The sequence below is a fragment of the Tupaia chinensis genome, unplaced genomic scaffold (assembly GCF_000334495.1).
Source record: "Tupaia chinensis unplaced genomic scaffold, TupChi_1.0 Scaffold000078_1, whole genome shotgun sequence".
In the NCBI taxonomy this organism is placed as follows: Eukaryota; Metazoa; Chordata; class Mammalia; order Scandentia; family Tupaiidae; genus Tupaia; species Tupaia belangeri.
This window is the reverse complement of record NW_006159539.1, coordinates 4718426-4739898: the sequence shown is the minus strand read 5'-3', so window position 1 is coordinate 4739898 and position 21473 is coordinate 4718426. Positions and strand designations below refer to the sequence as shown.

General features: G+C 43.9%; 1 protein-coding gene across 6 annotated transcripts in view; it reads left to right on the top strand.

The window, feature by feature from the left end:
* ADAMTSL3 (ADAMTS like 3) overlaps nt 1–19760 on the top strand; it is a 266629-nt gene extending 246869 nt beyond the window's left edge. For 2 of the 6 annotated variants that reach the window (XM_027769071.1, XM_027769070.1), the window contains exons 24-29: nt 886–999; nt 4821–5004; nt 8232–8436; nt 10339–10439; nt 16203–16434; nt 17419–19760. In XM_027769071.1, the coding sequence (XP_027624872.1) occupies nt 886–999; nt 4821–5004; nt 8232–8436; nt 10339–10439; nt 16203–16434; nt 17419–17559 (977 nt within the window). In that variant the 3' untranslated portion in view covers nt 17560–19760. Of the gene's footprint in view, nt 1–885; nt 1000–4820; nt 5005–8231; nt 8437–10338; nt 10440–16202; nt 16435–17355 lie in introns of all 6 variants that reach the window. The other 4 variants (XM_027769075.1, XM_027769072.1, XM_027769077.1 and 1 more) reach the window with 3 other exon arrangements.
* Nucleotides 19761–21473: the final 1713 nt, after the last annotated feature.

Below are 21473 nucleotides of genomic sequence, written 5' to 3'. Positions count from 1 at the left end.
CCTTCACTAGCATTCCCACTTTGCCCTAATCCATCCCTTCCCTTAGGACTATGCTGCAATCCTGTCTCCCCCATTCTCCTCCTGGGATTTTGGCCATGTACGCATATGCACGTGGAGTGATTTTCAAGCTATCAGATCTGGGACTCAAACCGTAGTCAAAAGGCTATGTGGGAATCCAGCACCTTGACTAGACCATCTACTGCCTGCCCCCACAAGGCTCCTCTTAGGGGGCGGGGCTCTGACCAACTGACCTGCTTCCTCTAGTGCCTTTCAGAATTCTGGCGAACATGGTGGTCACCCCCTTATCCACAGAGGACATGTTCTGAGACCCTCATTAGGTGCCTGAAACCACAGATTATGCAAACTCAATATGTATGTTTTCCTATAATACACACCTCTGATCAAATTTAATCCATGGATTATGCACAGGAAGGGATTAACAACAGTAACTAATCATAAAGTAAAGCAATCTACTAAAATAGCAGTTAAATAAAATATGCTTTCTCTGGAAATATTTTCTTGTTCTGTACTCAGCTATTTTTAGGCTCCCGTTGACCACAGGGACCTGAAACCACTGAAGACAGAGCCACAGATCAGGGCGGTCTGTTGTGCGTTTTTCCACTGTGTGAGGCTATAAGCTGACAGCATGCAAAGATGCCCCATGTGACCACAGTGAATAACTAACTAAACTCCTGCAGCACCCACACAACCCACCCAGGCTGCGTACCCCAGGCCGGTATGAACCCAGCATCGAGGGACAAAGCCTTCTACTAGGACGGGCTTATTTCCTAGAAGTTGTCTTGAAGAACACTCAAGCTGGCACAAGAATTAGATAATTTTTAATTGGTAAAAAATTTTACTTCTTCTTTTTTCATTTGTTTTTAGAAAGAAGATGGCCAGATAGTAAAATGATATTTCCCAAAGGACATACAAAGCATGTTCTCCTAGTATCCCGGGCTGGAGCCAATAGCAGTGACCCAAGAGGAGCCCTGCCTCAAGGTCTGAGATTTTGATTTTTGCAAGATTTGCTGTTTGTGAGGTGTGTGTAAGGAAAAGGACTTAGCAAAAAGACCCACTTTGCAATATGTAAAATGATTCCTAGTCACATGGCCAGTGTGTTTCTTGCCCCTCAGTCTTCAGTGGTTGAACTTAATTCCTTCCATATCAAAACTTTTTTTTTAAGGCCACTTCTGAGGAAGCCCACAGAGCGGATATCCCAATACACATAGTGATTGGATATTTGTAATACCAATATTTTTTATAATGTAGATATTGATTCTTCAGTTTCAAAATTATTACAACTTGGTAAATCTTAGTAGTGGAAGGTTCGCAAGAGCTCTGGAATCTATTTCATTTCTCTCTTTTCACAAAAATTTTTTCTGTACATACTAACTTTGGTATGTGTCAACACAGGATCAAGAGAACTTTTTTTTTTGGAGAGGTTTTTGCTATAGGGCACGTGTGCTCGCAAGAAAGACAGAGAGAAACAGAGAGACAGAAAGCAAGAAATCACCCCCCAGAGGGGAGGGCCACGCTGCAATCCATTCTGCTCCATTCTCCTCTTGGGATCTGGGCATGCACGCACATGCACCCGGCATGAGTTTAAGTCGCTGAGTCCAGGACTTGAACCACAGTCGACTATGTGGGAGTCCAGCAACATAGCCATTACACCAACTGCTGGTACCCAAGAGAATTTAATCTAAGTATTCTTAGTTTGCAAAACTCTTCAGAAGGCCCAAAGAACAAGGCAGAATTAAGAAAATCAGAAATACTAGGATACTAGGAAGCTTCTATTCGTGATCTCAACTTCTTTTATTTTCCTTTTTTTTTTTTTTTTTTTGTAAAAGACTTTTTGGTAAATCTTAGTAGTGGAAGGTTCGCAAGAGCTCTGGAATCTATTTCATTTCTCTCTTTTCACAAAAATTTTTTCTGTACATACTAACTTTGGTATGTGTCAACACAGGATCAAGAGAACTTTTTTTTTTGGAGAGGTTTTTGCTATAGGGCACGTGTGCTCGCAAGAAAGACAGAGAGAAACAGAGAGACAGAAAGCAAGAAATCACCCCCCAGAGGGGAGGGCCACGCTGCAATCCATTCTGCTCCATTCTCCTCTTGGGATCTGGGCATGCACGCACATGCACCCGGCATGAGTTTAAGTCGCTGAGTCCAGGACTTGAACCACAGTCGACTATGTGGGAGTCCAGCAACATAGCCATTACACCAACTGCTGGTACCCAAGAGAATTTAATCTAAGTATTCTTAGTTTGCAAAACTCTTCAGAAGGCCCAAAGAACAAGGCAGAATTAAGAAAATCAGAAATACTAGGATACTAGGAAGCTTCTATTCGTGATCTCAACTTCTTTTATTTTCCTTTTTTTTTTTTTTTTTTTTTAAAAGACTTTTGCCTTAGGTCACATGTGCTCGTGGGCAACAGAGAGAAAGACAGAGACAGTGAGAAGGAAAGCGAGACATCAACCCCCAGAAGGATGGCCACACCTTCTCCTCCATTCTCCTCCTAGGATGTTGGGCAAGCATGCACATGCACCCAGCATGAGTTTTAAGCCACCGGATCTGGGACTCAAACTGTAGTTGCCCATGTGGAAGTCCAGCAACGTAATTGCTACACCATCTGCTGGTCCCAATCTCAACTTCTTATAGCTCAAAAATAGGGTAACTCTAAGAACATTCTAAACCTATCATTAAACCTTGTGCTTTATCTATTATAGAACAATAATAGCAGCATCATTTCACCTTTTTAAATCTTGAGTAGTAGCTATCCTTTACAGAAAATAACTCTACTTGGTAGCAGTGTAGTTTCCAGGCTTCTACCTCCTGGCATGCAAGGGAGAGCAGAGGAGGGGAAAAAAGCGTTGAGCAGTCAGTCAACAATACTCATGCCATCATCTCTAAAGGGGCCTGTTATATTTCTTCTTCCCTTTTAGACATACTATAATCACTAGACATGCACAATGACCCGTTCATTTGACACTTGACAAATACTTGCCCAGCACTTACTCTTCCCAGGGCTGAAGGTACAGAGATGACTTGGTCTTTTAAAAAAACTCACAGAGGGAGGCAGACATGAAACAGATATTTTGAAGCTGTTTACTCGGTGCCGTAATAGAAAGATGACCGAAGTATAGTGGCAGCGCTGGTGGAGGGACCCTACCTTTTTCTGGAAAAGTCAACCAGGTTTTCATGGACATCATGATGATTGTTTTGAGAAGAAGACAGACATTCCAGTCAGAGGAACCCGGATGTACAAGGGCAATAGAGATGTTGCAAACGGCATGGAACTTGAACGTCGAGAGCGCGCCTGCAAATCAGTTCATAAAAAGTTGGATGTTCATGATGCTGAAGTTACTGGTGAAGGTGAAGTGTGGAATAGTCAAACATTTGGTTTATTGGGCTTCTCACGGTATTCTACCACCTCCTACACACACACACACCCACACACATACATTGTCGCATATACCAACCCTTTATTAAAGGGTTAGCATTTCCCAAAGATCAGTGTATTAATTTAACATATAATGGTTGAGTGACTAATATGTCCTCTGTCCTACTGTTGAACAGGACAGTGTTTTTGAACTTAACATTCCAGTAGGAAAGATTGACAGGAAAGAAAGAATAGGGTGACACATACCTAGGGGGGTGATTTCTCGCTTTCTATCTCTCTCTCTGTCTGTCTGGCGAGCACACGTGCCCTATAGCAAAAACCGCTCCAAAAAAAAAAAAAATTTGACCAGAGAGGAACAGAGCGCAGGAAAGTGAGAAAGTCAGTCACCGGGTCCAGGACTCGAACTGTGGTTGGCCATGCAGGAGTCCAGCACCCTTAACCACTACTCCACTTGCCGGCCCCTAAAAAGAACTTTTAAATGAAGTGTAATCCTAAGGATACAACTAAAAATATAGCTTCTGCTTCGCAAATGATGGTTTCCGCTGTATAAGACAAAAATGCAAAGATCAAGAGAAGAAGCTGGAAAACAACAAGTTAAAGAAGTCTGCCATGAGAGCGAGCCTGTGGACACAGCTGGTAGCTATCAATCACTCGTGATTATTACAAGAAAACCTGGCACCTTCTGTGATCATACCCAAATTGTCATCATCATGTCCTACCTCATCTTTTACCGAGTGTCAACAGGGACGGGAAAGGCTATTTGGAATGGGAACTAACATTGAAAAAAATAAAAAATAAAAAGGTTTAAGTACTGGAGGTGGTTGGCTTTGACTTTTTGAAAGGAAACTCCCGTTTTTACCTTTCCAGATGTCTCCATGACTGATAATTTATGTAGTTTCAGGACTAATCTGAAGTCTAGATGAAGAATTAATGGAAAAATAAGAATGGAATTCAAATGCATCTTCAGTTCGCTACTTAATCTTTGGTCCCCGTCCCTCTCGCTAGATCATCTTTCATCTCTCCGCCTGGTCCACGTGTCAGAGATGGAAGCTGTGAGCGCGTCCTGCGAGAGGCCCTCCTCTCTTGTCCTGCTGGCTCTGCCTGGAGAAAGCTGACCCCTCCCTCTCTCAGGGACTTCTCTGGTAGATCCAGCTGGCCCACAATAGCCCTTCTTCCAGGCTGTGGGCCAATGACCCCATCCCGGCTGCCATTCCCACCAGTTATTACAAGTTAGTGGAGGGAAAATAAGATTTAAAGGACCTCCTTGCATGAGGAGGTGGCTGTCTCTCTGTTTGCTACATCGAGAATCAGGCAGGTAGCTAACCAGAAAGCAGCGCATGGCGGTCTTCGGCTGTGTTGTCTCCAGCTCATCCTCATTTCTCACTTGGGGCTGTCACGACATTTCATTTTCTTTCTACAGAGCCTTTTTGGGAGTTTGGTAACTGGTCACTTTGTTCTGCCACCTGTGGCCCCTTGGGAGCCCGCGTTCAAAGGCCCCGATGTGTGATGGCCAATGGGCAGGAAGTGAGTGAGGTCCTTTGTGGTCACCTCCAGAAGCCACTGGGTGGATTTCAACCCTGCAACATCCGGGACTGCCCCACAAGGTATGTGAAGTCACTTAGCTTATTGCACTCATAGTATTTTTTGCTGTTTTAAGAGGAGCAGTAATCTGAACATAACTCTACAGCTAAGACTTACTCAGCACTTATTCTGGACCGGGCATCTTGCTAAGTACTTTCCATGGACCCCTTCACAAAATAGCTGCCATGAAGCATGTTCTTAGAAGGGCTGTCAGTATTGCGTATCTAACTGACGCGTCTCCCAGCTCCCAATTTAATACCCAGCAGGAGGATCTCATGCTGAGTCATGCCTGGGAAAGCAGCAAATTCCTGCCTCAGTAACTAGGAAGGACCTGATCCAAGAATGCTACCTGATGGCAATTCTTGGTGTTCACAAAGTAGAGAGAATCCACACTGGGAAATTTATCAGCAACCTTGTCCATTAAATATTCTCAAGCCTTTACACACGCCTATTATGAACAGACTTTCTTACCTACAAGAGACCATGGAGGTGGGACCAGCAGTTAGTGTAATGGCTATGTCGCTGGACTCCTACGTAGTTGACCGCGGTTCGCGTCCCAGACCTGGTGGCTTAAACTCACGCCGGACGCGTGTGCGTGTGTGCCCAAGATCCCGAGAGGAGAATGGAGGAGAAGGGATTGCGGTGTGGCCATCCCCCTGGGGGGTGGTTTCTAGCTTTCTGTCTCTCTCTGTCTCTCTCTGTCTGTCTGACGAGTGCACGTGCCCTATAGCAAAAAAAAAAAAAAAACCTCTCCAAAAAAAAAGAGACCATGGAGGTCATCTTATCTCATATTCCTCTACATCAAGGGTCCTTAACCTTTCTGTGCAATAGCCCCTTCACGTAGCCCAGATACCTTGAGGATATCCTCTGAGAAGAAGGTTTTTAAATATATAAAATATAGGGCTAGCCCCATGGCTCTGTGGTTAAGGGAGACAGATCCTACAGGGCCACCCAGGATCAAATCCTGACTTCAGCAGCTTGAAAAGCATTCTGTGTATGTGTTTGGGTGTGCACGCATGCCCTAAATCCTGACAGGTCAGAGAAATGGAGAGAAAGGATTGCTATGTGACCTTGTCCCATTGTAGGGGTATATTTTATCTCTCTTTATCTCTGTCTCTCTGGCAGGTGCATATACCCTTATTTTAAAAATAATTTTATTTTAGAGAGATTTTTCCTATAGGGAGCATGCACTTGCCAGAAAGACAAAGAGAGACAGAGAGAAAGCAAGAAATCACCCACTGGGGGGAGGGCAACGCCGCAATCCCTTTTCCTCCATTCTCTCGGGATTTTGGGTATGCACGCACACGTGCCTGGCGTGAGTTTAAACCACCAGGTCTGGGGCTCGAACTGCAGTCAACTACATGGGAGTCCAGCGACATAGCCATTATGCCAACTGCTGGTCCTGTAAAAAATAATTTTAAAAGGTGATTTGAAAAATAAAAAAATGGGTCAGCAGGTGGCATGGTCATTAAGGTAGAGGCTTCCATATGGCCAAATGTGTGGTTTGAGTCCCAGACTAGGTGGTTTGAAAAACACACCAAGCATGTTTGTGGGTGCCCAAAAATGCAGCAAGGAGAATGGAGGGCAAGGTATTGCAGCATGGCCATCATCCCTGGAGAGTGCTTTCTCACTTGCCCTCCTGCTGTGTCTATCTCTGGCAAGCATATGTACCTAATAGCAAAAAAAAAAAAAGTAATTAAAAAAATAAAACACAGGACCAGCATTTGGCGTAATAGTTGTTACATCCCTGGACTCCCATGTAGTTGACCACAGTTCAAGTCCCAGATCTAGTGACTTAAAACTCATGCCAGGTGCATGTGCGTGTGTGCCCCAAATCCCGAGAGGAGACTGGAGGAGATAGGACTCTGGTGTGGCCTTCCCCGTTGGGGGGCGATTTCTTGTTTTCTGTCACTCTGTCTCTCTCTGTCTCTCTCAAGAGAGCACACGCACCCTATAGCAAAAACCTCTCTGTTAAAAATAAATAATACAAAATAAAATAAAATACATTGTAATTACAAAGGAAATCGATTATATTGAAATATAGTTATTGAAATATTTTTAAAATGTGTGCTATAGAAAAGCTCTATCTCTATTAACATACTAAATAATACGATCTAGTTGTACTTGAATTTTGAAATGCTGATGAGAATAAATGATATTTTGAGGTTCCTGCCCCAACTGTAATATGATTCTATTGGTAATAAAATCATAGGTATAAATAATGCTAGTTTGTAGTCTTATGGTTTCTTCCATTCTTTTTTTTTTTTTAGAGAGAGATTTTTACTATAGGATGTATTACGCTCCCTGAAGAGTCAGAGAGAGAGAAAGCAAGAGACCACCCCCCAGAGTGGATGGCTACACCACGATCCCTTCTCCATTCTCCTCTCGGAATTTTGGGCATGTACACACATGCCCAGTGTGTTTCAACTCTCTGGTTCCGGGACTCGAACTGCAATTTGCCACATGGGAATCTAGCACCTTAATCAGTATGACACCAGCTGACCCCTGGCCTACATTTCCATAACTGAAAGAAATAACTAAATTTCAGTTAGAGCTTAGTGACAACGAAGACGTCCCTTCATTTCCCCATCCAATTCTGTGGTCTCCTTGGGTAAACACGGGCGTCAGGTTGGAACTCCCTGGTCTGCAGCAGCTTAACCCTTCTTCAGTGACAAGACACCCAGTGTCTCAAAGGCATCTGGCTCCAAGTGCAGTCTCCAATAATCATGAAAGCATAAGCTTCGGGTCAGATGAATCTAGACCCCAACCCAAGACCTATTGGCAGGTTAGTTGTCTGACCACAGCCAAGCTATTTAACCCCCTGGACATCCGTTTCTTCCCTGTAAGGATGGGAGTAACGAGAATTAACTGAGATAACAAGGAATATCTTACAGAGTGAGCAGCGTAGCGGTTTTGTTAGGAATATTTTTCTTCCCTTTAGTTTCAGTGAATTGAAGTTGCCTTTGTCAAATGCCCTCCCATTTTGTCCTAGCCCTACATCCACACATGAATGACAGCTGCTCGTAAACTTGAAGCCTGTTCTGTCTGACCCTGATACTGGTGGTCTCCATGTGGGGGAGGGAATCTGAGGCTCTAAGGCTGGGAGTGATCGATGCTGCTCTCCACTCTCTGGAGCATGTGACTGCCCTCACGTAGTCCTGGTGTGAAAATCAACTTTTCCTTTTGACGACAGCCCCTGGAAGGTGTGGCATTCCAGTCCTTACTAAGGTCCTGTAGTTTTTGTTCCTAGGTGGTTCTCAAGTGTGTGGTCAGAGTGCTCCGTGTCTTGTGGTAAAGGATTCCATAGTCGGCAAGTGACGTGCAAGCAGACAAGAGCCAATGGGACTGTCCAGGTGGTGTCTCCAAGAGCGTGTGCCCCTCAAGATCGGCCTCTGGGAAGGAAGCCGTGTTCCAGTCATCCATGTGGTCAGTGGGCCATCGAACCAGGGAGCCAGGTAAAGTAACCACTCGAGTGCACTGACAACACGATTTATCATCTTTGCCTTATTTCTTTTTAAAATATTTAAAGAATTATTTTATTTAACTTTATTTACTTATTTTAATTTGACCAGAGTGAGAGAGCAAGAGAGAGAGGGAAAGTGAGAAAGCAAACCGCCAGGTCTAGGACTTGAACTGCCGTCAGCAGTGTGGAAGTCCAGTGCCCTTAATCGCCATGCCTCCTCCTGGCCCCAATCTTTGCCTTATTTGCAGTCAACTTTTTTTTTGGTTTTTCGGGGAAAAAGCCTGTTTAGTCTCTAAAATGAATGGATGTTAGGGTCACAACACTCCCCAAATTTATCTATAGCTTCAACACACTTTCTATCGAAATAGAATTCCATCTGGCTTCCTTACAGAAATTGACAAGCTGATTCTCAAATTTGGAGAGAAATAGAAGGGGCCCCCACACAGAATAAAGGTGGAGGACTCAGACTTCTTGATTCCAAAACATATTGCAAAGCTGCAGTCATCAGGGCAGTGTGGTACTGGTATGAGATAGACACGGACCAGTGAAATAAAATTGAGTCCTGAAATAAACCCACAAATGGTAAGTGAAGGCAGACAGGCAGGAGGGGCCCACCTACTGTGTGATTCTGTTTATACGAGGTGTCCAGAATAGGTCATAGGTCATCTACAGAGACAAAAAGTATGATGGTGGTTGTCTAAGCCTTGAGGGAGAATAATGGGAAAAATGGGAGGTGATGGTTGCCAAAGGGCGTGGGTTTCTTTGGGGGATGATGATGTCATTCTAAGATTTATGATGTTAAAATTGACTTAACTCTAAAAACCCGTTAAATGGTAAACTGCATGCATGTGAGTTAAATCTCAGTAAAGATGTCCACAGAAGACAAAGAAAATAGTGCCGGGGGGGAGTGGTTAATTTATACAAAACAAACATCATGTCTGGCACTTGTGCGCATGTGCCCAAAGTCCCGAGAGAAGAATGGAGGAGAAGGGATTGCAGGGTGGCCATCCCCCCGGGAGGTGACTTCTCTTTTCTGTTTCTCTGTCTCTCCAGTGAGCGCACACACCCTATAGCAAAAATCTCTCTTAAAAAAAAGAAAGGAAAAGAAGCTAAGTGTTAAAAATAACGAAATGCCAGGACCAGCAGTTAGCGTAATGGCTATGTCACTGGACTCCCATGTAGTCGGCCGCGGTTCGCGTCCCAGACCCGGTGGCTTAAAACTCATGCCGGGCGCATGTGCGTGCGTGCCCAAGATCCCGAGAGGAGAATGGAGGAGAAGGGATTGCGGCGTGGCCATCCCCCCTGGGAGGTGATTTCTCGCTTTCTATCTCTCTGTCTCTGTCTGTCTGGCGAGTGCACACGCCCTATAGCAAAAACCTCTCCAAAAAAAAGAATAAAAAATGAAATGCCAATAGAAATGTCGTGGTGGGGAGACTTTTTCAAGCATAAAACATATCAGAAGGAAAAATTATTAGGCGTCACGACTGTGTAAAAATATAAGAACCACGTGTCAATTTTTTTTTTTCTTGTACTTAGACTCACCTTAACACATAAGCCTCTATTTTTGCTCAGAGCAGAAAAACCCAAACTTGGCAGTCACTTGTGGTTTTAAACATAGTCATTTCCGGACTTCAGCTCAATCCGTTCAAGATTTGTTCTGTCCTTTTCCCTTATTCCCAGAGGTGGTCTAAATTTGAGGGAGGGATCCTGAGGCATCTTCTTGGCTCTGAAGGAGGACTGCCTGGTCTGCAGAGCTGTGCTCTCATCCTGACGTCCCCCCAGGACAGCTGGTCCCTTGGGACTGGTCTGCGGCCACCCTGCCCCAGTGCAGGATCTTGGTGCACACGGCCTGCTTGAGCTGACAGGACTGACACTCCTTGTGCTTTTGTTCCAGAGTCCTGGATGCTGCCTGGGTCGTGCAGGGAGGATGCAGCAGCACCATGCAGCTTGTCAGCCCCACAACGGCTCTGATTCCACCTGTGATGACCAAAGGAGGTACTGCCCACTCCGGGACACAAACTTTCCCGCCTCGGTCCGTGACCTTAACTGCCTGATGGTGGAGTGATCTCTACCTTCTAGCACTTCTCATCATTGACAATTCCTACTAAATTATTATTTGTTTAGTGCCATCCTCGAAAGTATACATTATACTGAAATAGGAGTTAATATGCACTGTTTACCATTACAAATCGTTTGGAGGTTAAACAGAGAGAGATGCTACCCTAAAAGGGAGGGGGAGGTGGCATTGAGAAGACACAGATAATTTTCTCTGTATACAAAGTTGGTCAAGCCTAATCATATTTCATTGGGGTTTACAGATTATAATCTTCCTAATGTTTTCAGTGAACTGCTTTATTCCTCTGTTTAGAAACTCTTTTGATTAGAATACTGGCATGGTGGTTTACCAGAGAGTGAAATAAATTTTTATCTTGTGAAGGGGCTTAAACAAGAAAATACTTTGCTTTTCCCTTGTATAGTACTCTGAGCTGGTAGAGGGTTTAGGGTTTGAAGGGCTCTGTTCATGAGATCACCTAGAACTCAGACTCCTCCCATCCCCAGGGGTAATTTCCCACCAGCAGAAGGCAGGGAGAGAGCTCCGAGGCATGCTACTGAGGGGCTTTGCCTTCTAGCACTCTCTCATTGTGGACTTTGGACTACCTAGCCCCTGAAATCTGCAAGGTGGGGCATCATCATCCACGTGGGCTCAGGGCTGCACAGTTCTACTTAGTTAGCACAGCTTGAAGTGCAGTGTGTGTCACTGATGGAGCTCAATACTGGCTATGTCTTCCTCCTCCACATCCTGAGTCTTGCTGGAGAAAATGGAATGACCTTGACAGTTGGCTCGCTTTCCATTGTGAGCCCTCAGTACGGTTTGGCAACCGGAGAGGGAGCGGCATTTCCTATCCCCACAACGCCATTTCAAGCCAGAATCATTCTCTTCAAATGGAAAATGTTTGAAACAGCTGCTCTCGTTCTCCACAGGCAAACCTCATTTCCTGGTTTGCTGAAAAGATAGAGACCACACGCAGATGGGTGTGTAGCGTCCCAGATGTTTACTTCGCGTTCACAAAGATGTATTTACAACACAAATATATATGTGAATTGAGCTTTATTTTTAACACACCATACATATTTTCCTGAAACATGCTTTTATTTGTTGAGAATATGTTGTAGATATATATATTTTTTTTTGGTCCAGCGTGGGACACACAAAGGTTCACTTTATTCTTTTCAATTTAATATTTAATATTCCATCACTGATGGACATTTGATAGTTTCAGATTTTTACTGTTATAAACAAATGTTGTGGTAAACACCCCAGAATATGTATCTTTGTGCACGAAGGGTTAATATTTTTAGAGGGTAGATTTTTAGGTATGGAATTAAATTGGTGGGCATGTTCATTTCGATTCTACATGACACCACACACACACACACACAAATCTCTGAAACAACAGTGAGGGAGAGTTACCCCTTTTTCCATCAACATAATGTAAGTGTTCCAACTTTTAAACATTTTGCCCAGCTGATGGATGAAAATGATATTTCATTGTAATTTGTACATTTCTGATGACCTATTACATGTTTGTTGACTCTTTGGATTTTATTTTTTCTGGAACCCATCTCTTTTCCTTTTCTACAATCTTCCTTGGCCGAGCCACTGTCGCCTCACACCTGGTCCATTGCCACGGCCGTTCAACTTCTTCCTTCATATCCATCCATGCTTCTTTCCAACCAGGCTCCACACTGCAGCTGCGGGGAGTTTTACTCACACGCAAAGCTGATCACACCACCACCACAATCCATCTCCTTGCTAGATGAAAATCACTTAAGAGGCTTTACTTGCCCTTAGGAAGAAGACTGACCAAAATCCTTAATGTGGCCTATGAAATACCACACACTCAAGTCCTGCTTCCCTTCGGAGCCTTTTCCAAGACCTCACCCTCACTCTTTCTGTTCCAGCCGCACTGTTCTTTCAGCTCCTTGGATATGTCCTCTACTTTCCAATCAAAGCAGCAGAAACAAGAGGCAGAAAATATAGTAGAGAAGATAAGAGGCATGCAAGGGTCTACCAAGATGCTCAAACTCTGAGTAAACGGGGTTTTAGGTTAAAAGATACATAACGTGAAAGAGTGGACATTTATTTTAAATATTAGGAGGAAATTCCTGGAGCTGGGGCGAGGAGAAGAGAATCAAGTTACCGTTCATTTTCTCTCTTATTTCTCTTAACTCCCGGGTTGGCTGCTCTGTTTGTATAACCTGGTGCTTGTCTTTCATGCTGTTATGTTTCCTCAAATATCTGGTGGTTTGGGGATGAAGGACTAAGCTGGCCAGTGCAGAGAGTTGTTGAAGGTTTCTTTCACTGTTTTATGGCCTCAGTATGCACACAGACCTCTTCTGAACTGGTGTGCAGACTATGGCTCTCTGGTGGTAGATGGGGTGTTAAACTTCTCTGCAAAGCACATAGATAGGGAACCTCCACTCCCACCCTGATTCCATAGCAGGTCCTCAGCAAATGTTAGAGGGTGTTTTATAAAGAGTAATATTAGTGACTGTGGATAGAAGGTCAGAGATGGGCGGACTGTCTGTTAGTCCTCCTATAGGCCTGGGAAGGACTTGGGAGGTGTGGCTTCTATAGGGAAGGGCTGTAGAGGAAGTTGGAATTGTCAAAGTAGAGCTAGCCCAGACTTGCGGCAAGGTGATGTGGGGACCTACGGAAATGCCAAAGATCCAGAAAGTTTATTTCCCAAATTGATAATTCCTAATCTAGCCAAGAGTCAGAACTACCTGGGAATTTTCTGTGAGATTGATTCTTGGCCTCCCCTCATCTGACCTAATGAATCAGAACCTTCAGAAGATTGCCTAGAGTCTACGTCTATTAAAGCTGCTCACGGCTGCCTATTTCTTTCTTTTTTTTTTTTCTTCTCGCTTATAGGGTGCGTGCGCTCGCCAGACAGACAGAAAGAGACATAGAGACAGAAAGCAAGAAATCACCCCCCAGGAGGGATGGTCACGCCAGAATCCCTTCTCCTCCATTCTCCTCTCGGGATCTTGGGCACGCACGCACACGTGCCCGGCGTGAGTTTTAAGCCACTGGGTCCGGGACGTGAACCGCGGTCGACTACATGGGAGTCCAGCGACATAGCCATTACGCTAACTGCTGGTTCCCACGGCTGCGTATTTCTGATAACCAGATGGGCGTGGGATTGACTGCTCTCAGCATCAGCAGTGCTACCTGGCTGATGGTGAAGGGACTTCTTTGAGGCTGGGGTGGAGCCAGACTGAATAGAAATGAGAAATTCAGAAAAGCTCGTAGAATGGGTTTCTTTTTTATTCTTGCTACCATTTCCGTATTTGTGTTTTCATGCAAAAAATACCACGAGTCCTAATTATGTGTGTAATGTCTGTGCCCAGACTGTGTCTGTCTGTCTCAGGACAGGTGTCCTTGTCCTGAGTCCTGTTCCTGGCCAGGGGGAGTGATGCTCTTACATTCTTTTCCTGTGTCCATAATGACTAGCCTCTGAGCTGTCCTGGGCTTCAGCCTCTGTGCTGGGCTGTTGTTCTCTGTACCCTCTCATCCTTTAGATTTAGAGAGCTCTGTAGGCTCTTCTGCCTCCCTCTGGCCCTGCCTTCCTATGGAGCAGAAGTTGCTGTATTAGTTAAGTTCTTAGGGCTGAGAACAACAGTCAACTTGAAATGACTCATGCACAGAAGGCAAGGCATTTCTTCATAAGACCATCCAATCCTTGTGCACAACAATTTGATATCCTTCTAAGTACAATCTTTGTATATTCTTTGAATATTTGATCAATTTTTTCAGTAGAGAAGTTGATCTCTGTGTAAGTCAATGGTTGAGGAATGATCAGTTTGTGCTCTGTTCAGAGCAACTCAGCTTTGGCCCCTAAGATTCTTACTGGGGAAAAACAAAAGCAGTCCACAGGACACCTTACCTGGCCCTAGAAACCTTGTAAATAGTTTGGTGAGACAGAATTATTGAAGAAACCCTTTGATGGTGTCTCCCCCTACTGGCTCATCCAAATATCACCTCCAGCTCTGTGTGATACTCTGATTTAGAGAAATCCAGGTTGCCACAATTTTCTGCATTTTACTACATTTCCGGAGGTGTTTCAGTACTCCTCATACATTTATGTGCCCTGAGAAGGAGCATTTAACAGGAACACAAAAATATCTCAGAGAATCCAAAGGGAGAATACAGTCAGACTGCAGGAAGGACTGCAACCAAGAAATGAGAAGTCATTGTTTATTCTCTTCATGGTTCTGTGTATTTCTGCTCCAATTCTTTACTGTTTCCAAAAAGTGTATTTCCTGTATACCTGAGCCACGAGGCAGAACATGGTCACCACTACTCCAAGCTCCAGGTGTACACATCTTATTCCAGCAACCTCCCAGTTCCTCAGAGATAGCTCCATCATCTTTTCCCCATCATCCTTGGGGGTGAGAAGACATTCCTGGGCAGCACAAATACATCTGCCAGGAGCCCTGCCTGCAGACCAAGGGCAGTACCCCAGGGTGGGTCCACTGAAGGGGCTCTACTCTCCCAGGTAAATATTTTTTTTTCGAACATCAAGAGGTATTAATATTCTGCTCTGTTTTAAAGGGCAAGGAAATTATAGGTAGATTCCTCTTCCCAATGGTTTCCGGTAGTTCCTGACTGCGAGTCTTGGCATGGCCTAAGTATAGATGTACGAGTACTTCTCTTAGCAGGGAAGATTGCTCCAATATATAAATCTATATTCACACCAGACCAGGTTTCAGGTGCTTATAAACAGGAAACTTCGGGTTTAGCGTATCCGACGTGGTCTATTATGGTCTTTATAGGAAACCTCTGCTTCTCCTAAATGGATCTGCTCCAGTTTATCCAGACAGCATGTCTTCTGATGTGCGTGCCTTGGCTTGGTGTAGGAAGTCAGCGGAAATGCATGGTCTACTCAGCTGGCAGCCTCTGTCAGAGCACATCTGGACAGGGACACTCACCTCCAGCTCATGAGGCATGCTGTCACAATCTTCTTAGACTGTAGGCCATGGCAGGGGTGGGGAGCTATCTGGGTCTTACAATGAGAGAGTCTAAGATTAAGACATGGTATACCTACCTTCAATCAGGGAGAAAATCCTTTCCTAGGGCCAAGAACACATTTGTAACAATCCACTCACCTCCTCCCATGGAATTTTCCTGTGTCAACTTACATTGTGAGCTCTCGCTATTGACCCTTCTCTTAGATGCTGTGACGTCATCCTGTCTCATACCGTGGTAACTTGGTCACGTGTTGACTCCCATCATATAGTTTGGAACTTTTTTTTTTTTTTTTTTTTTGGCATTTGGGGTATATTTTGTCCATTTCTACTTTCTCATAGCCGTGTGCCTAACACACAAAATCAAGTTTATCGCATTGAGCTTTTCTAAAATAGATCTTCCCCTTTATCCCTTCATTGTGTAACTGTGACAGTTTCCAGAACCTTCTTAATCTATCTGGGCTCTTTTGGGTGGACTGTAGGCTCATTTTCAATGGCTTGAGATTTTCTACATCTTGAAGTACTCTCGTTACGTCTGTTACGGTCATGCCTCTGCTACAGTGTTACTTTGCTTAGCCACCCATGGACAGCGCAGATCCGTGTCCTGATAACGGAGTCCTAATTGTCAAACCCTTAGTACCTGGGATATGCGGTAAAGGCTTCATCCTAGCAAGAAGTGACACCCTGCCTCTCCTCTTTTCCATCTCTTTTTCCCCTTCATTTCAGACCCACCTTTAAGAGGAACTGCACACTGGGGGCCTGTGACGTGTGTTGGCGTGCAGGCCCTTGGAGGCCCTGCACGGCAGCCTGTGGCCGGGGCTTCCAGTCTCGGAAGGTGGACTGTGTCCACACCAGGAGCTGCAGACCTGTGGCCGAGAGACACTGTGTGCAGAACCAGAAGCCAGCTTCCTGGCAGCACTGCCTCGGGCCTTCCTGTGACAGTATGTACTCCTCTCAGGTATCACCGCTGCCTGCCTTGTCAGTGTTGTATCAGAGGGGCCACTCACAGTGGGTGTGGTAGTTGGGGACAGTCCATTAACTTTTCTTCTTTTTTAATTGCCAGAGGGTATCTACGCTCACCAGAGAGGGACAGAGAGTAAGAAGGAGGGAGAGGTTAGAAGCACCCCCTCAATAGGGCATGATCATGCCACAGTCCCCTCTCCTCCATTTCTCTGTCCTGTTAGGATTTGGGGACACACACCCCACATGCACATATATCTGACATGTTTTCCAAGCTCTCATGGCCAGGATTCCAGGTGTTCAGCCATGTGGGAATCCAGCTCCATTAACCCACTAGGCCACGGGGCTGACCCAGGAGCTCCTTGATGTGTGAAAAACTCAGTGTTCTCTAGAGGAGAAAAGAGGTGAATCAGCAGTGTGCAGTCGCGTTACTCTCTGCCTTCTCAGTCAGCACTGGCAGCCGCTCCCCACACTTTCCTTCTGCCTGGGGGCCCCCTCTGTTAAGACAGATTTTATAGATGGCCTTGTGTAGGTACGCACATGTCCTGAAACTACTGTACATTTTAAGTGTGTGTTGATGGTTCTAGGGAGTAGATCCGTACCTTTCATAAGGTTTCCAAGAGGTCCATGACTGTGTAAAAATTACGCTCTACTCTGAGCACTGAGAGGAGTAGCGCAGACCGGAGGGACTGGAAGGTCCCCAAGAACAACGAGAGGCCATTTGACTGAGCAGAGCAGAGAGTCCAGGACACTATGACTAGTGCAAAGCAATGGTCCCAACCTCGGCTAGTTTCTGTACTTCCTTCTGGGAACTTGACTAAGGCTTTTCATAAAAGCAAACCTTTTCTTTTCTAAAAAACTAGGTCTTTCATGAGCCATGTATTATGGATTTTTTTCCTTTTTTTTTTTTTCTTTTCAGGAGACTGCACAGACACAACCCACTACTGTCAGTTTGTAAAGCATCTTAACTTGTGTTCTCTAGCCCTCTACAAACAACGGTGCTGCCAGTCCTGTCGAGAAGAGTAAGCGATCGGAGAGTCACGATGCTGCTGTGAACCAGAACGGAAAACACTACAAAGCTCTCTCCCCCACGTCACTGGTTCAAAACCATGTTGCTTCCTAATAGTCTCTAGAGTCCACCATCAAATGGAGTTCCATGCAAGAAGACCAGTTGAAGTTGTGTGAAGACATTTTCCCATGGTCAGCTTTTCATTTCGAGTCCTTTTAAATGATTTAAGATCAGCCAACCAACCATAGCACACCTGGCATGCACTCGGGAGCTCTCAGAGTCTGTCTGATCAGGAAATCGGCAATGTCGTGAGCACGTCGTCACATGCTGCGTCTTTCCTGTGATGTGTAGACTAGCACAGAGTAGTACGTGTTAAAGACTTGGGAAACGCAGCAACTGGTGGCTTCCTCTTCTCTCAAGTTGAAGGGATTCAACAGGTTTCTAAGATATGTATTGGGTTGTCAGAAAAGTCGTGATGGATTTTTGCATAGAGAAACACGTCATGACTTTTCTGATTACCCACTACGTTTTAGAAGCACCAGCAGGTAGTTGTGAAGATGTTGGTGCTAATGGCTTTTTCACAGGTCCTCAAACTAGAGGACCTGTGAAAAAGGAGACAGTCTTCCCTGGACAGGCTGATGACACTGACTGACCCAAGGATTCAAGAGGATGGCCTCTCATCCTTGCTCCTAAAACACCCATGAGAGAAAATTCAGAGTCTGTATCGCTGCCATTTTCACAACTACAGAAATACATCTGTGACCAAATGAGGCATCTTGGAAATCAAAGAAGAGGGAAATTTAACCTTTTCTACTGTTTTTAAACTATGTTCAAAGCTTTCTTGCAAGATCTGTGAAACTGTGTAAGCACTATTCTCTTGCACACTAACACACAACCAAAGCCTTACTAGACCTAATTTATGCATAAGATCATATTCCTGAGGATTTTTATTGTGGAAGATTTATAAGAAAGTGATCTAAATAAACATGATAGTCGAAAAGAATTGTTTATAGTGAAGAACTGCTTGAATTTGAGCTGACTTTTCAGGAAATCCAAAGCGAATTACAGTTAGGCTGGAAGTTCCATTTAGGACTAGGGGCTAGAGTTAGGATTTGGGGAAAAGTATCCGGCTTTGCTTTAGTTTAGGATTAGAGCTAGAGTTAGCTAGGTGAGAACAGAAGTTAAATTAGGCTTAAGGCTAGACTTAGCTTTAGGGTTAGGGTAAGTTAGATCAGGGTAGGATTGGGTTTAGATTTGGGTCGCTGCTGGTGCTAGCGATCGTGTCAGAGTGGAGGGTCAGTTTGGAGGAAATGCTGCTGAGTAGGTTCAGGCTGGCATTAAATGCTAGTACTAATTTGGTCAGGGACAATTCCCCTGTATGCTACTAGTTAGGCCTTCAAATGGTACACAGCCCCCAGGAAGTGGTCAAACACCCTTATTCAGTGTCCCAGGTGCCTACATGCAGCTGCCTACAGCCTGTCAGCAAGGACATTCCCTGAAGCTGGTCATGCTGGGCCTGGTCCCTGGTCCATCAGAAGGGAAGAGCTTACTTCGGCTTTGGATCTGTCTGTGGACAAGCTCGCTGAGTCTCTCTGCCGTATTCTGAGCTCCAAGTCTCTTCTGTTCTAACTTCAGCCTCACTGACACTGGGATGAGCACTACTGTATGTGGAGGGTGTGGTGATTGGGAACGGATGGGGGGAAGTAAAGAGGACACACCAGCCCACGAGTTGTTAATCACCAATCACATCTGACTGTTGAAGGTTATTAAATTAAAAGAGAGATCATTTGTAAAATACTCTTTGTATATATTTATTATATGACTTAAAGGTGCAATATTTTATTTTGTACAGTATGTAATAAAGACATGGGACATATATTTTTCTTATTAACAAAATTTCTTATTAAATGTCTTCACCTTCATATTTAAAGTTCAAAGTTACTATTTTCATTTGCTATTGTACTCCTGTCTTGTTATCATTCAAATGACGTAATGTATTTTACTACTGTTTTTATAACATGAGAATTAATGTTTCTCTTTCATGATCCTTAAGTAATTCAGAAATAAATTTTCTTTGGTTATTCAGTGGCATCCTTCTCAATGCAGCTTATTTGTGTGTGTATTTTTTTTTTTTTTTGTAGCTTTGTTTTTTTGTCTCCTTGGTTGCTTCCCCAGGTACAAACCCCAGGGTCAGTGTCCTGGACTGTTCTTTGGAGTGTCAGTTACAAGATTCAGAGCGGATCTCAGAGACATTCACTCTGATTCCCTCATCCCAGTCATTTACATCCTGCAAGTCATATTTAGGAGAACGTCAAAAGCAGAAGAGGTGGAGAGAAGTCCCAGACAGCCTGAAATTGGTGTAGTAAGCATGTGGTACTATAGGGGGGGTCATCGAGAAAGTCATGATGTCTTTTTTTCTGTGCAAAAATGCCCTTCCTGTAGGCCCCATCCCAACACTTTGTAACTCCAACATTACCAACATTCCCCACTGAAGGAAATATTTGTTACACGTGGTGAGCCTGTATCGGAGACATCATAATAACCCAAAGCTCAAAGTTTACATTAGGTTTGCTCTTGGTGTTCATTCTGTTGATTTGGACAAATGCATAATGACATGAAGGTTTCACAAAATATCTTACAAAGTAGTTTCACTGACTTAAAAATCCTCCTTGCTCTGACTGTTCACCCTTCCTCTCAGACCCTCAGGCCCTGGCAACCACTGATCTTTTTATTTTGTGTCTAAGTTTTTTCCTTTTCTGAGAATGTTAATATATAGAGTCATCAGAAAAGTCACGATGCCTTTTTGCATAGAAAAACATAGAAAAAAATCATGACTTTTCTGACAACCCAGTCGTTGGAATCATATACTGCAGTCTTTTCAGATTGGCACCTTTCACTGAGTAACATGCGTCGAAGGTTCTTCCATGTCTCCTCATGGTTTGATAGCTCATTGCTTTTTAGCACGAAATAATTTTCTGTTGGCTGGAGGTACTGCAGTTTATTCATTTACCTACTCAAAGTCATTTTGGTTGCTTCCTGGTTTTTGGCAATTATCAATCATGCTGCTATAAACATCCATGTGTAAGTTTTAGCGTGGACATGTCTTCATTTCCTTTGGGTAAACACCCAGTACAACTGCTGCATTATATGGTAAGAGTATGTTTAATTTTGTAAGGAGCTGACAGCGTGTCCCAAAGTGGCGGTACCATTTTGCATTCCAACCAGCAATGAATGAAAATTCCTGTTACTTCACCTCCTTGCCTACATTTGGTAGTCCAGTGTTCTGGACTTGAGCCATTCTAATAGGTGAGTAGCAGTACCTCCTCGTTGTTTTAATGAGCAGTTCCCTAATGACATCTGACGTGAGACATCTTTTCACATGCTTATTTGCCATCTGCGTGTTTTGTGTTTGGTGCTATATCTATTGACTTTGACTTTAGTATTTAGCTCTTTATTGTTGAATTTTTGGCAGGTTGTATATTTTGGACATATTTTCATCTCTCTGCTTAAATTTCCTATCTGTTCTTGCACGTTATCTACTATATCCATTAGAGCCCTTGGCATACTTGTCCCAGTTAGAAGTTCCTAAGCTGAAAATGCCAATTATCCTGCTATGTCTGCTTCTGAGGCTTGCTATCTTTTCAAATTGTGTTTTTGTCCTTTAGTATATCTTGTAATTTTTACTTGTGGTCAGACGTGATGTACTAGGTAAAAGGAACTCTATTTTCATGCCTGTTGGATTGAGTATTAGAATAAAGGAAGACACCATAATTTTTCTTTGTGTCTTCAGCCTATACAGATCACCTCAGGCAACTCCAGTAGATGTCTTATTGAGGGTGACCTTTGTTCAGAGGGCAGACATAACCACATCCAATCACAGAATTTAAATATCCAGCACTGGGAGATGCACTAGGACAACAGAGTGCTGTAGTACTTCCTAATTTTAAATTTTGATTACATAATGCTTTCTATTAAAAAAGTAAGATGTCTACTTACATCTAGGTTAACTTAGGACTTTATTAAGACTC